We start from the raw sequence: 16,508 nt of genomic DNA, 5'->3' as shown, positions 1-16,508 counted from the left end.
TATTTTTTACTTTTCTTTTAACCGTTCATCATGCTGGATTGACAATTCTTTATTAAACGATTAGATGACTTTGAAAAGCTACCATTCAATATATATATATATATATATATATATATATATATATATATATATATATATATATATATATGTAAGTTGATAAAAAAAATACCCATTGATTTTTTTTGTTCGAAAACTATTTTAAATCCACTATAAACATTTTCTTATGTTTATGAAGACTATTTTAATGAAAAATGTTGATTTTTTTATCATGTCATGAGGGCAGTTCATTTTTTCTTATTATAAAAACATCATTAAAGTCTAACAAATGGACAACTTAATATGTCTTGCATCCACGCACTCTTAAAGATCATATCAATAAGGTTAGATTGTAAAAAAACATTCTTTAAAAGTCAAAATCAAAAGGTTAGGTTTTTACTAACTTATATATATCGTTTTAATAATACAAAATAAAAAAAATAACCATTAGATAATAAAAGTAGCTTACTGATTTTAATTTTCTTTTATATATATATGATAAAATATGTTAAGCTAACCTTTTGTGTAAAGGATTTCAAATCCATCATGTGTCCTTGTGTTTGAATGATAGATTCTAAATCTGTAATCATATATGCGTATTTCAGATTTGAACTCATTATATTATACAATACAGACACGCGCATATATATATATATATATAATAGAGAGCGAGAGAGAGAGAGAGAGAGAGAGAGAGAACCCTTCTATTCTAGAACGGCAGCGGGTGCGGCAGTCTTTGTCATTCGTCCTGGATACGACAGAACAGGCGGCCGGGAGGAAGACAAAAGTAGATTCACTTCCTTATCTGCCCACAATTTCCTTTCAAGACCGTCCGTGTTTGAACCGCCAAAACTAGAGACGGACGTTCAGTCAGTCAGTCAGATCCCCCGTCAAAACAAACACGGTTTTCAAATCCATCTTGCACCCAAGAACCGTGCACGAATCTCGAGTTGCCTTATACGAGGCGATGAAATGTAGCTCGGTGAAAAAGATCAGAAAGAATTAGTCTCGGGCTTAGTTGGATGTGCAAGGAGGAGTGATTTATATGCCGAAAAATATTATCTCAAGGTATCGGATTCAAACATGCGCTACAACCGAAGTGACATGGTCATCCACTTCGACGTTTGCCCAATTGATAAAATTTTTAAATAGCCATTGCTTTATTTTAAAAAGTAAAAATTCTTTCCGTGATATTGACGGGTTAATTAATAAATATTTTTCCTTTTTAATTATGTGGCATAAATGGCGAGTATCTTCTCAAATTAAAAGTTTTTATATAAGGCAGTATTTATGTAATTTTTATATTTACTTAAAACTCAACCGCAAAATCAGGGGGAGAGATGGTCGTCCAAGTGGGACCCAGTGGGGGCCTCTAAAGGCGGGCCCACTGCTCTTGCCTTCCCGTTTCGCTCGGCCGTAGTGGGACCCAGTGCGGTCGCATTGCTAAGTCAATGAATCGCCTCGGTTCTCTCCCTTTCTTCCTCTTTCATCCTCGGGCTTTCAGCTCACAGTCGCAGCCTGCCGTTATTGACGGGAAGGAACGAAGCAGCGAGGCGAGCAACCGTCGGATATATCCCGCCGGTCGCCGGAACCATTTGAGAATTCTGGCCAAAACGGCCTAAAACTTGTGTAGGAATGGCGAGTCCGGCGCCTGTCTCTTCTCCACCTCCTCCCAACTCTACTGCACCTGCGCCATCCAACTCTACGTCCTCCCCTCCGCCGCCCCCTTCCGCCTCGCCGCCTACGCCTTCCAGCACCCCGCCACCCAGCTCTTCTCCCCCACCACCCAGTTCTCCTCCGCCTTCCAGCCCTGCTCCTCCTCCGCCTTCCACCCCTGCTCCCTCTTCCTCGCCTCCGCCACCTGCCACCCCCTCTTCCTCGCCTCCGCCTCCTGCCACCCCCTCTTCCTCGCCTCCGCCTCCTGCCACCCCCTCTTCCTCGCCTCCGCCACCTGCCACACCCTCTTCCTCGCCTCCGCCACCTGCCACCCCCTCTTCCTCGCCTCCACCGCCTGCTGTCCCGTCTTCCTCACCTCCACCGCCGCCACCTCCTCCATCTTCGCCTTCTCCTCCGTCATCTTCTTCGGCGTCCTCCTCATCGGTGTCATCTGGCCTGATTGTCGGAGTTGCGATTGCTGGCGTAGCTGTTGTGCTGTTCCTCGTAATTCTTTTCTTCTGCTTAAGGAAGAAGAAGCGGCGTAACGGTGACTGGGACAGCTACGGCCGGCCGCCGCCACCGCCAATGCATCAACCTCAACCACCATATCCACCCAAAGGTTTTGCTATCACGTCCTTCATCTTCTGCTATACCTTCTTGGGAAGTCTGCGTTCAGACATAAAAAGGAGAAGCCGCAGTTTTTCCTTCTCTCTTTGTCTCTCTGTTTACTTCGATCGCGGGTGCTTGAGTTGATGAGCATTTCATCAATCCAAGCAGTTCATAAATGTTAATTTTGTCCAGAATTCGCCAGTTTAGTGCCTCTGGTTTTTCAGAGGCATCAATTGGACACTTGTTAATCTTTCCCTCTTGAATGATGGCATAGAACTAGTGTTGCGTTGGGCAGATACAGACTTCAAATGTTGTTTAGGTCGAATTGACGGTAGAGATGCCTGGTTTTTGTTGTTGGGTATTTAAGTCTCTTACCTGCCTTGCACATTAACGGAATTTATGTGGTTCCTGAATTAGATGTGGGCTTTAGGATGTGATGACGCTAGTTTTACTAGGACGGTGGATTGGGAAATTCCCTGGTGAATTGTTTTTGTTGGATGATTGCTATGAAAATTGTGTTTGTATTTTTCAGTTCTACTGGAAAATAGTAGGGCATTTCGATCGACTGAAAGAAAAAATCTGATTTGGGAAAGCATTTTTGTTCTCAGGATGCCGGAACAGAAGTGCTTTGATATGTCAATTTGAAGACATTAATGTCCAATCTCGTAGACTAGAAGAGACTAGAGTATAGCCGTTCATGACCACTATCTGAATATATATTTGCAGTTCAACCATTTGAATTGCCCTGTTCTTCTTCATTCTGTTAGTGGAGGCTTTATAACTCCAGATTTTTGCTCGTATGTTTCATTATTTTTGCACGCGTTTCATGAATTTTAGTTATTCTACATTGTGAATTTACATAAAATTTCTCATGTCCTTTCTTTGACAGTGGAAGATTTAGCTTGTTGGTTGTCTTCTTCCATTCAGAAATGCGTGTTTAATGTTTTTTATGCATCATGTGCAGTCGATCCTTACGGTGCATACGCTCAAAGTTGGCAGAATGCAGCCCCACCTCCTTCAGACAATGTGGTCAAGATTCACCATCCTCCTTCACCTCCTCCACCATTTCCTTCACGGCCACCACAACCTCCAGCTCCACCGGCACCTGTGTTCAGCAGTGGAGGGGCTTCTAGTTCCACATTCTCAGGATCGGATGTGCTGCTCCCTCCACCATCACCTGCCCTTTCACTGGGTATGCAGAGCACCTTTACATACGAGGAATTAGCAATTGCAACAAATGGGTTCGCGTCATCTAACCTTCTCGGCCAAGGTGGTTTTGGATATGTTCACAAAGGAATCCTTCCCAATGGCACCGAAGTTGCTGTCAAACAGTTGAAATCTGGCAGTGGACAGGGTGAGCGTGAATTCCAGGCAGAGGTGGAGATAATTAGCCGAGTACATCATAGGCATCTAGTTTCTTTAGTTGGTTACTGTATAACCGGAAGCCAAAGGATGCTTGTATATGAATTTGTTCCCAACAACACACTTGAATTCCATTTGCACGGTAAGTTTTTCCCCTTGGCAAATATTTCCTTAGTTGATGTTCAGTGGCCTTGTTCGTTGCTAGTTGGTGTTGATTCTTTATCTAAGCCAGGAGCAAAATGAAGTAAATGGAATGACATATGAAGGAATAAAACCCGTCTTCAGTTTAGCATCAGAAATAGGGAATGGGTCGATGAAAATCAAAATTTCGTGCAATTTGTCTCATTATCTTCTATATTTGATATTTCTATCTTTCTCATCAAACAACGTTAGACAATAGACGATGTATTAGTGTCTAAAATCTGAACTTAATTGCCATGCCCATTCAAGACGATATAATAGTTTGTTTTCCTGCAAAACCAAGTTTTGTACTTCAATTAGACTTGTTGTCAATGCTTGTTATTGTGGTTGCTGCAGCAAAGGGAAGACCAACCATGGATTGGCCAACACGTTTAAAAATTGCATTTGGGTCAGCTAAAGGACTTGCTTATCTTCACGAGGACTGTAAGTTCTTTATTTCAATAAATAAATCAGCTAGAACATAACTGCCACAGGTTATTTCTGTCAGTAGAATTGTTGGAAAATGGTTGCTGGTTGTCTAAGAAATTATTTTCTACTCAGGTCATCCTCGTATAATACATCGTGACATTAAGGCATCAAACATACTCCTTGATTACAATTTTGAAGCCAAGGTCAGTTCCTTGATATCTTTTCTAGATTTTTTTATTAATAATATTGCTTGTAACTCCTGCAGCCTCTTGACCACTGTGTGGTCTTTTAGTACATATGTCAACGAGGTTTCTTTCATGTATTACATGGCAATGCAGAAAAAAGAGACAGGAATTTCCTTTCCTACATTATGTGGCACATGAAATTCCAGTTGTTTACATGTACTCCTTTGAGAATAACAATTAGTTTTCTGAACTTCTTGTTATAGAAATTTTGCTTCAACTTTTTCATTCTGCTAATGTCAACACCATGACTTGTTTCTCTTCCCTTTTCTCCTCTTTTAGGTTGCTGATTTTGGGCTTGCAAAACTTTCTTCTGATACTAAAACGCATGTTTCCACTCGAGTGATGGGAACTTTCGGGTAATATACTGGCACTCAAACTAGACACCACCATAAGGTTGATACCATTTTATTTGTTTCAGATATTGAATCGTCTTTATTGAGTTTAATATACCAACATGAACATGAAAGGACCAAGTGAAGTGCAAACTAGCCTGTCTAAGATGTCGAGCAATCTTTTCCAAATTTATATTTGCTCCAGCATCTGTAGTCAATAGTGGATGATATTTTTGCTCTGAACTTTCTATTGTTAGCACTATTGAACAAAAAGTCAAGCTGTGCAGTGGTCAGTTGTATCTTAGCCAAAGGTAAAATTCATCTTATCTTACTTTTGTATTTATACATTTGCATTCTTGTTTGGCAGGTACCTTGCCCCAGAATATGCTTCCAGTGGAAAACTCACTGAAAAGTCTGACGTATTTTCCTTTGGTGTGATGCTCTTGGAGCTGATTACCGGGCGTAGACCTGTTGATAGTTCTCCTTCTTTCGTGGAAGATAGCTTGGTGGACTGGGTTAGCACAACATATTGCCAATCCTCATATTTGATTGTGATCATCACCATACTAAACGAAAAACCTTCCCTCTTTTTCAGGCAAGGCCTTTACTTACACGAGCGCTCGAGGATGGAAACTATGATGCACTTGTCGACCCAAAGTTGCAGAATGATTATAACCACAATGAGATGGCACGAATGGTTGCCTGTGCAGCAGCAGCTGTAAGGCATTCGGCAAGGCGAAGGCCCCGAATGAGTCAGGTAACTGCAGTTGCCTTGTATGTCTACATATTAGAGTGCATTATATTCTTCTTATGAAGGAAAACTAAACTTCCTCATTTTTCCCATTCATAACAATAACATGTATGCTTGTGTTCCTCTTACTGCAACATGAATGGAATCAGATCGTCAGAGCCTTGGAAGGTGGTGTCTCTCTTGAAGACCTGAATGAAGGAGTTAGGCCCGGACACAGCACAGTTTACAGCTATGGGAGTTCTGAATACGACTCAAGCCAGTATAACGAAGATATGAAGAATTTCAGGAGAATGGCACTAGGAAGCCAGGAGTATGGCACCAGCGGACAAAGCATGCCAACCAGCGAATACGGGCTAAGTGGATCAATATCGAGCAGCGAAGGCCAGCAAACTCGAGAGTTGGAGATGGAGAAGAGGAAGAGAGCAAGTGACGTAATAGAGAAAGCCAATGATGCTGAATCTCGCTGATGGCTGTCCAGTGTCCATGCCACGTAAATTCTTCAGTCTTTTCTCTTCTGCCTTTATTATTCTTCTCTTTTACCTTTATTGTGGTATTTATTAGAATCAAGCGTATGGAAAAAGATGGTCTGAAGTCAAAGTTTCGTTATGCTTTCCTTTCTATTGGTTATTGAATCATCCAAACGAACAAATTTTGCATGTATTCTTTTGTACTGCTACTTCTTCCTAGTCTCCACACATCCCTTTTGAATTGTGAAAACTTTCTTCATTCTCTGTAAGTAATCGGATCTCTGAAACAAGTTACAGGTGACAAATTTATGTTTTGGCTTCAGCATTCTTTTAGCAGTTCTGGAAAGCCTCCACGTAGAGCGAGTAAAGGAATCCCTTTCCTTAACCATGTAAGCATTCAAGTCCTAAAAGCCTATAAACATTAGGAGGCGGCCATCTTCTTTATTTTGAAACTCACAGCAGACGAGAAGAAGAGCAAGAGGAAGCTGGTAACAGGTTGTTGGGGCACTCTTTTTAAACGTCAACAGGGGAAGATGTATAGGGTCTGCGTGAATGCAGTTGGCAGAGCCATATTATTTCTCGCCTGATAGATCGTCTCCTGTCCTAGCACATTCTGAGCCGTAGTTAAGAATTAAAAAGACTTTCAAATTGAATAAGATTCAATGCATCCTTGTTGGCATAATCTGATAGGCACTTGCCTAGCTCCTCCATATCTCCGTTAGAAAAATTTGGTGTCTGCCCAACTCCAGCTTCTCTATTTCAATCTAAAGAAAACAGGAAAAACAAAGACCTCTGTTTAATATACTTTTCAAGGAAAAGTTTTCAATCCTTGGCGCCCACAAGAAAGAGAAAACTTCAATTTGGTTTTCCTCAAGTACGTTCACTTAAAGGAATTTATTTTGAATGCAAAACATTTCTTTCATATAAAATATCAGATGCATATATTGTATAGCTTTTCTTTTATATCTGATAGATATCTGATTTTGTCACCAGCAACCTAACTCTGGCTACATGTGTAAGTTCCCATTTAATTTTATATTGTACACACTCCAATTGAAAAACATTTCCATGTCAAATCGAGCAATATGCGAACAATTGGACATGCTAATAGCATATCCAATCCAAATCTGATCTTTGATATCCTTATTTTACCTTGCCATTTGGAACACCAATTTTTTTCAATTCGATATAGACTGGAGATCTTTTCCTGTCATTTCAAAAGCTACTTCTTTGTGAATTAGAGTAAATATACTAAGTTGACAGAACATTTGTTCTTTTTTTTTCCTTGTGAAATTCAAGCATGTCACATTGTAACCAGAATTCAATATCTGACATCAGCTTTAATAAAAAAAAAATTGTGTGAAGTCTTTATTAAGAAATCATCTCTCTCTCTCTCTCTGTCTTTCTCTCTCTCTCTCTCTTTGATTACTTCAAGTATTGTCCGAGTATTAGGAATCTTAGACCCAACATTTCAGATCATTGATTTTTAACAGAAACCTTCTGTCTTCGTTTGACAGAAACATGGATTACAACATGAATTTGTAATTCCTGCATTTTTGGTCTGTGAATCTTAAGTCAGACCCTTTTTGCATAAACTAGAAATAGATTTGATAAATAATGAAGATCTTAAATCCATAGTTTTGAAATCTAAAGTTATGTTAAAATAATAAAATTTACAAGGACAACGGTATGAAAAATAGCGGCACCCAAAAATCGAACGGCATCATCTGGCGCTATCTGTTCGAGCAATGGAGAGCAGAGATTGATCGGTGATCTTTTTTACCATTTCACCAATAGAAATGTCAAAAAATCCGATTAGATATGATAGTTGATATCCGACCGAACCACATAAACCAAATTGGATATAAAAAAAAATTGGATTCAGATTTAAGTAAATGTTGACCGGATTCAAATTCGGATCAGATATAGTTTTAAACAAATATCATATGCTCGATATCTATAATATAGTTTGGATTCAGTTTAAAAATCGGATTTGGATGCAGATGTTAATTCAAAAATCGGGTTCGGACAAAATTCAGATTATGAATTCAAACTTTGGATTTGGATGTGGTATATATGTTTCTTCATCTAAATTCGAATCTGAATATGATATTATAAAATATACATCTGATTCGAATCTGATCAATTGACATCCCTATTCACCAGTCACAAACAACTGAAGATCTGAAGGGTGGTGAATCAAACATCCTCGTTGACATTTGGTTCATTTTCTTCTTAGGTCTAAGCAAACATTGGCGTTTTAAATCCAAAAATAACAACAAAGTGAATTTCTCAACTGTATACCTTCGCAGTTCGATAAAATCGGGCAGTCGGCAGATTTCAATTTCCCTATATATTTTATTCCTACAATCTGGAACATTACATCTTTACTATAAACATGTCAACAGTTGAGCAACTATTTATAAATATTTTCACTATATTTAATTCATCATTCTCTTTTCAAGCTTTCCAGACCCTTCTTCTGCTTTTCCGTAACTTGGGGAATCCAAAGTCGTTAAGTTGAATAACGAAGTCTTTTAAACTGAGTCAAACAAGAATATTTTTTACCCTTACTCATGGTCGACCTTGGGCATGGACTGAAAGAGACAGATGGTATTGAAAATGAACTATAAATCAGATGAATATTTTTCACATAAGTAACCAAATATTATTGATCTTTATATTGTAAATATGAATTATAAGGATTTAAAAAATCAAAAACCCAACTTTTCTGGTCTATAAAATTCTATCCACAAGTCAAAAGAATTAGTTTGCTAACTTTTGACATGAGTATCATTTAAAAAAAAATCTGATCACCTTACACAAAAAGCCATAAAATTGTCCCTTTTCTCGATCAGCCAAACTCATGTTGACCTTTTATCTTAGGTTAGTGGAAAAACTCAAAAAAAAAAACTGAGTTTAGAAAATTCAAATAAAAAGGACCAGTAGGAAAAATATTTGATAAGATGGGCGTTATGAGAAAAATAAAAATACCAAAAGGGAAACCCTTCAAGTTCTATGTGCTATACTTGCTTCCTTGATCTCCAAAAAAAAAAAACAAAAAATCCTTAAGGTGGTTGGTATAATGGATTGGATGAAAGCTGGTTGCTTGTTTGCCTTTCATGTTCATGTAGCTTCAATTCCTTGTGTTAAGAAAGCGAAAACATTATGCAAGTTGAGACATGGAACGGTACAATGGGAATGAGAGAAATGATGAAGGTTCCGGCTCTCGAACAGTAAGATAAAATACTCATCTTAATTACTTAGAAATAAATGAATAAACAAATAAATAAATAAAAGTAAGAAAAAAAAAAAACCCAACAAGAAGCACTTCAACAACCCTTGTTATTACAAGAAGAATACCACGTTGAAGGAAGAATGGTAGCTGAACGGCATGTGACTGGGAGGGCACTTCTGCAGAAACTTGTGATTCCCATGTGACCCCTTTGGACAACCTGTTCTTCATGTAATTTTGACTATACTGGTTGTATTTCAACCTTTTAGCTTGTGTTTTTTCAATAAAATTAGCCACAACTAAGCTGTACCAAGATATTATTAAACCTCTTTTCGTTTAAAGGTTCTGCTCGTTCTAACTTTAAGAATATTACGAGGGAGATTATTAGATGTTGAATTGGAGGGAAAAAAGGAAAAACTTGCACAACTGTGAGCATTTATGGTTTTGCAGCTTTGCTGCCTTCCACCACCCATCAGCATCGCCATCATCATCCAGGTACATTTATACATGGATGGTGGAAAGATGAGAGTGGCAGCAAGCGTAACTGAAAATAAATCTTCACTGAGTTTATGATTCTTATTGTCATCTCAAATAGCTCAAGGAAGCAGAATAATACTGTTTTCAATAACGTAAATTTCTAATGAACTTCCTGAAATATGTGATGATCCTAATGATACGTTAAATTCATTTACTCATTATAAGGGAAAGGGGGAAGTCTAGAGAAAGAGAGAGAGAGCCGCTTCCGGTCCTTGCTGTTTAGAGAGAGAAAGAGAAGGTCGGTCTTCCTAGCTTGTGGGTTGTGAGCATTGGACCTTCTTCTTTTGTGGGCAGTCACTCTCCTTTGGTGGTGGAGGTGGAAGAAGCAGGATGTCTGCGAGAAGGCGCATGCTCCTCAAGGTCATCATCCTCGGCGATAGCGGGTGCCCATCTCTCTCTCTCTCTCTCTCTCCCCCCTCTCTGATTGCGATTTTGATGCCTCTCTATGGCTTTTTTTGTTTTATTCTTTTGTGGGGGATTGGATTACTATCTTCTTCTGGAGTTGGTTCTCTTTGCTGTTGTTAGTTTTGGCCGCTATGAAAGGGAAACATTTGTTTTCTGGGTTGTCTGATCCATCGTCTTGATCTACTGCAGGGTTGGTAAGACGTCTCTGATGAACCAGTATCCTTAAATCTAGAGATATAATTATGTCCTTATGATGCAATTCTCGAGGGAGGCTTTCCTCTTTGCTGTTCATGTATTTATGGATTTCTTAATTTGATCTCAAATTGGGTTTTGTGGATTTAGAGTTCCTTCCTTTGTCCCTGTCTCTGGGACAAATGATAACTTGGTAAATACGGGTTTTCGCTTAAGATCGCTTCTTCAGATACGTTAATCGTAAGTTTAGCAACCAGTACAAAGCGACAATTGGAGCCGATTTTCTGACTAAAGAAGTCCAGTTTGAGGATAGACTGTTCACCTTGCAGGTTACCCTCTCTCCCTTTATGTATACATTTGCTCTATGTATCATCTTTGTCTATCCCTGATCTCTGTGCTGTATCGTTGTTATTCCTCTAGCATTAACCTTCCCTTCCTATTGTTTGTCTCTATTAAACCGAAGTCCTAGTAGTTATTCCTTGCTGTGATTTCAGGAATTGACTTTGTTACTTTTCTTTTGCATATATCAAATTTTTAGCACGATTCTTCTAAAAAATCATATCATTTGGCATCTACCTGTTGGGCCACTGTTGAATTGTGCATTTGAAGTTGGACTAACGTAAAAAATGAGAATTTGGGTGGGGGGCGGGCGTTGGGGGGATGCTGCTTTGCGCTCCTTGGAAGTGTTGATCAGAATTTAATGGGGTTAAGCTCCTAGTAGCATGAAAGAGTAATATGGTGTTTAATCTGATGCATATCACGGTTCACTAGTCAATGGTGTTTCTCTACATATATGGGCTTTTCTAGGTTAAAGTTTAAAGTTTAAACTACTTACTGATGAGCTAGAATTATCATCATACGTGTTCTCCCTAAATGTCTGTTTTAGAAGGGGAGGTCCATTTTTGGTGTCTCTTGTATTTCTTCTTTAGTTCAAAATAATATGAATTCTCTTGAGATAAGTTCTTGTTACAGCTACTATTCTGTTGTTTACTTGAGCCAAATTTGTCTTCACAAGTAGGCTTCTAAATGGAAGCAAGCTTATCCAATTAATTTGAAAGACCATCCAGAGCTTCTGTAGAGTTTATAAATTTTAGGAACTATGCAGCGTAGGTGTTAGTTAGTTAAATAATCATTCTACTTGATAAACAAAAAGTGTCAGCTTCCTTTGAAGAGAAAAAAATTTCCGTGTTTATAAAATCATAATCTAAACTTATTGAGAGTTGCAAATAAATTGCACTCATGCCCTTCATACATTAACAAATATTGTATATAATATTATAATGTGACTCCTAGTGTATATGACAACCTTATCCATTTTTCATTATGGTAATATATGCATAACAAAGCAAGGGTGTTTGTTTCTGCTTCCTTGGGTATATTTTTCATTTCTGGCTACCAGCTTCAGAGGCCCAACCATTGCCAAACATCTATTTTCATTTCAAGAAAAAAATGTTGTAACATGTTTCATTTTTCCCCCTTAGTTCAGCCACCGCAATTTGCAGGTTTCAGCTTGCAGTAGATCGATCAGCAACAGTAGACTGTCAGCAAAGTCTTAAAGTATAAACTATAAAGTAAAAGAAGTAGGAACAGATTGGGATTTGGGATTTAGTTTGCTATTGTTGATTATGGTTGAATATGCACCATACCTTAGCTATTTTTTTTTTTTTTTTAAAAGTTCTGGCATGATTTTATTTCATCCTGATTTAGATCACTGATGTAGAGATTGGCACCAGTGGTATATATGGGTTCATGGATTATTAGTTGTGTTTTACATTTCATCCTGGTCCACTTCTTTAATAGTTGAGGCAACCAAATCCTTGAAGTAGCATCTCTCTGTCTAATCTGAAGCACTAGAGTCCTCATGAGTGAAGAAGCATACTCATTTTCCTATGAATTATGAAGGAACCTCTTTTTTTGTTTTTTGTTTTTCTAAGGGAAAAGTCAAGAACCAAACTCAAGAACCAAATAGTGCAATTCAGTCAAACTGCATTGACATCCAATGATCTAAACTGTAAATGGAGCAAAGTTTCTGCAGGCAATAACTGAAAGTGGATCTTTACACGCTACTCAGCCTGTGGCCTAGCATCGTGAGGAATAATGGAACTGCCACCTTGTTCAGTCCTTTTGCTATTACATAAATGTTGACTTGAAAATTCACTATGTTTGCCGTTTTTCTGTCTTTGGCTTTTTCTATATCAAGGCCAATATGTGGAGGGGACTGGTCAATCAGTAGTCGTTTTCCATAGATCTTGTATTCTCTATCTTCTTGACATTGGTTTGCTTTATTTGGTGTTAAACATGAATTTGCTGGGCCAGAAGAACCTTCTTCCGTCTGATACTGAATGGGTATAGTGCCACTGATGCTTTTTGAAAAATGACAATATCTACGCATTTTTTCATCAACCACTAAAATCTTGAAATTGCATTTTTTTACAGATGTCATTGTTATCATATTATTGTAACTTCTATAAAAGGGTCTCTTATTTATGTGTTTTAACTTTTAACTGTACCTTTTTTGTTTCTTAATTGCTTTCTTTTATTTTTGTAAAAAAATACTGTGGAGACCTCTTGCTATAAAATTTTTTGTAACTGTTTGCCTGTATTTGTAAGAAAATATTGTGAAAACCTCTTGTTTTGCATCTAATTATTTTCTAACTGAATGTATCAAAATTTCCAAACTTTTTAAGTTTTATAGGAAAATTTCCTGTCTAAATAATTGTTTGAGAACGATATTGATGAGAATGATTGAAATTGAAGTGGTTGGCTTTCAGCATTGCCTGATGCAATTAAGAGACAAAGGTTTATCAGCTTTTGTCACACTGTCTCTGCATGTGGTTCTTGTGTTCTGTATCCATTTCCTTCTTTGTCCATCTTTCTAATGTCTCGTTTAACCTGCAATAGCGTTGAACATGTACTGGCATAGAAAGAAGAAAAAGGTTTCACTATTTCGGTTCTTCAACTTACTCTGGAGTCTGGTGGTGTGCAATATTAGATATGGGATACAGCTGGTCAGGAGAGGTTTCAGAGTCTAGGCGTGGCTTTCTACCGTGGAGCAGACTGCTGTGTTCTTGTTTATGATGTAAACGTTATGAAGTCATTTGATAATCTCAACAATTGGCGTGAGGAGTTCCTTATTCAAGTAACTGTTTTTTCCTCCCATACTATTTAAAGATTATGATTACATTTTGAAGATTTGATGTTCTTATTTCAACCACTTTCAGGCAAGCCCATCAGACCCAGAAAATTTTCCTTTTGTGGTATTGGGGAACAAGGTAGATGTAGATGGTGGGAACAGCCGAGTTGTAAGTCTCTTAGTGTCTGGGCAATATATTTCTTTCTTTCCAGCAGGTGTTTTTAACATCTGGAGTTTTAGATATTTCATGTTTTGACACGTAGTGCATGCATCTTTATAGGTATCTGAGAAAAAGGCGAGAGCATGGTGTGCTTCTAAGGGAAACATACCCTACTTTGAAACCTCTGCTAAGGAAGGTATAAATGTAGAGGCTGCTTTCGAGTGTATAGCAAAGAATGCACTGAAGAATGAGCCTGAAGAAGAAATGTAAGTATTTATCATTACTATGACTGGATTTCCCTTTGGTCAACCAGAAATTGTGATCCAATCAAGTTACCAATCATTTTGGATGTTTTGTTCTGCTAGCTATAGCATTCAACCCTTTAGTCAAATCAGATGCTTCTGATACTTTAGATTTGCTGCTAGTTCATGTGAATCGTATAAGATCATCCGGCAATGATAGATAGAGTGCCGTGGGTACTTCAAGAAAGTCCATGTACCCGTGCTGCCATACCCATACCCAAAGTAGGTACTTGGACACACTTAGATACTTTTTAGCGAAACTGCTTAATTTTACCTGATTTAATTTTTTCCAACTCGATTTTCATTCTGTTTTAATAGTTATTACTCACTGTTGATTTACATGTAATGTTTTTATATATTACTTGTTTATTTAAATATTGTTTTATTTTGATTTTTTTTTTGTTATTTTTGCGGTGCCTGTACCCGTATCTCCGTACCTGTACCCAAACCGTACCCGTTCCTATGTGACTTAGGCCAGTTATATTGCCAAGTTTGATAAGGTTTTCTTGGGTTGAGATTATGTGAAATTGCAGTCGACCTATTTTCTGAGTTTTTTCTTTTCTTTTGCTTTATGTTAACGTTTTCATGCATTTCTCATCGTTTACTGTATTTCTCATAATACTGACTTTTCTTTTTTACCTTATTTTTGTCACCATCAAGATATCTTCCGGATACAATTGATGTGGCTGGGGGAAGGCAGCAAAGATCATCTGGTTGTGAGTGTTAAGTTAAGCTACCTGACACAGGAAACTGCATTTTTTTCCATTTATTGCGGGGAAATAACGCATGGAATATTGTCTTGGAATGTGCTATCTAGGCTGGAGTGACTGTGGTGTATATTATCTCCTCTGAAGATGATGGTTCTGTCTTAGATACTATCCTGTGAATCTGTTTTCTGTTGTTTGGCCTTTCCTTTGAAACTGAATAATGAATTAGCAGGGAGTTTAGAATGTGGCACGTCTATTTGGTGGCAAGTATGAACATTTTAAGATACCTTTATTTGGCTTTTAGAAATTGAGAATAATGCTACGCGTTAGCATATGCTGTTTTAAGCTGAAGTGGCAACTCGGCCCAGCATATTTATTGAAACAGCAAGGTCCAAGTTGCCTTCTGGCCTTTGAAACAGAAAGCTGTGGCCACAGTTAAGCAAGTGCTTTCTCCTGTCAAATGACGTGCGGACAGCCTTCGTCCCAGGTTTGTTGTCAATTAATTTGGAATTGAAAGAGGGTTCTGTATTTTTAGGCTATTTAGTTTGACAGGGTTGATGTGGGGCTGGAGTGACGTGGTACGATAATTTTTTTTTCTTTTTTTGCTGCTCGCTTCTCCTAGGTTGCCAGTGGATCAAGCAATCTTCCGGTTCCGAATCCAAGTAAGAGCTTGCATTGCTTGACCTCGTTTGAACTGAACTCGAGTAGATTGAACGAAAAAACTTTTTCCTGTTGTCTTCATCTGGCAAAGAATGCTTCATGTTTCTCATGAGTGCCAAGTCAGGGTAGCATCCGAAACATGATCTCAGACGTCGGGGTTCTTATTCTATTAGGATACTTTTCCTGCCAATTTTTGTCGGCAGTGTGTCTAATATCGGAAGCTAAAGATTGTTCCCACTTCGAGGACACGGAAGTTGCAGAAAATTCAGCTCTGATTTTTCAATGTTGCACGATCGATATGTTGGAGGGAAAATATACAGTTTCGCAAACTTTCTGAGTTTCTGAACCTTGTCACTGGCGCTACTGGCTCGTTCATTTCATTTACAAATGTTTTCGGATGTGTGAGATGTAGGGTGCAAGGTAGGCATTTCAATGGACATTGCATAGTTGGTCAGGGTAGGCAAGCATGTAGAAGGCAAGGGTAGGCAAGCATGTAGAAGGCATGTTACTTGTTTGATTCATGCCAACGTTATTCTCTATAATCGTAAGAAGGGAGATTGCAACTTAAGTTGAAGGGCATATCGTACTCCACACAGGTCCCGACACAAGTCAAGACCTTGAAAGCATAAGGAAAGGGGGAACCTTCAGGTCTTTTTCTGGCTGTGGGTTAACCTCCTATTCACTTCTGGCTGTGGGTTAACCTCCTATTCACTATAAGGTGCAGGGTATGCATCCATTTCTTGACGGCAAATCGGGCCTACCAAGTTTTAAGCCAATGGATATGCATTCAGATCAGCTGCTACAAGCGCACTTACCATCCATTGTTGTCACCATAAATTGTTGAAAATGGAAATAGAAAAGATGTCTTTTCGGTTTAATTGAGAACCCCGCCTACTGAAGTTAAAGTTGTCCAAATTTCAATATACCTTTTCTCGTGGGAGCTGATTTTTCAGAGCTTAACTTCGTGCACTTTGATTACCTTAAAATTTTGGGTAATTGGATTAGTACTCCATAATGGTTTGTAAGAAAGCAACCACCGTATTCCCATTCAGAAGATTGGTAGGTGATTCAAAGCGAAGGCCACATAGACCAACATTGGGAGCCATTCAG

The 16,508-nt window shown here is 38.4% G+C and overlaps 2 protein-coding genes across 2 annotated transcripts; both read left to right on the top strand.

Annotated features, from left to right (window-relative positions):
- The first annotated feature begins 1,520 nt into the window (after positions 1–1,520).
- Positions 1,521–6,340, top strand: LOC116245701 (proline-rich receptor-like protein kinase PERK1). Its single transcript, XM_031617211.2, has 8 exons — positions 1,521–2,311; positions 3,266–3,805; positions 4,201–4,287; positions 4,405–4,475; positions 4,797–4,873; positions 5,217–5,364; positions 5,445–5,606; positions 5,750–6,340. Exons 1-8 carry the CDS (start codon positions 1,672–1,674, stop codon positions 6,065–6,067), a joined length of 2,043 nt encoding a protein of 680 aa, XP_031473071.1. The 5' UTR covers positions 1,521–1,671; the 3' UTR covers positions 6,068–6,340.
- A 3,649-nt stretch (positions 6,341–9,989) lies between these two features.
- On the top strand, positions 9,990–15,024 carry LOC116263309 (ras-related protein Rab7). Its single transcript, XM_031643004.2, has 7 exons — positions 9,990–10,222; positions 10,434–10,460; positions 10,666–10,765; positions 13,429–13,575; positions 13,658–13,738; positions 13,850–13,995; positions 14,692–15,024. The coding sequence occupies exons 1-7, from the start codon at positions 10,170–10,172 to the stop codon at positions 14,756–14,758; spliced, it is 621 nt and encodes a 206-aa protein (XP_031498864.1). The 5' UTR covers positions 9,990–10,169; the 3' UTR covers positions 14,759–15,024.
- The last annotated feature ends 1,484 nt before the right edge of the window (positions 15,025–16,508 follow it).

The sequence above is a fragment of the Nymphaea colorata genome, chromosome 1 (genome assembly GCF_008831285.2).
Source record: "Nymphaea colorata isolate Beijing-Zhang1983 chromosome 1, ASM883128v2, whole genome shotgun sequence".
Taxonomy (NCBI): Eukaryota; Viridiplantae; Streptophyta; class Magnoliopsida; order Nymphaeales; family Nymphaeaceae; genus Nymphaea; species Nymphaea colorata.
This window is presented reverse-complemented; position numbering and strand designations above follow the sequence as displayed.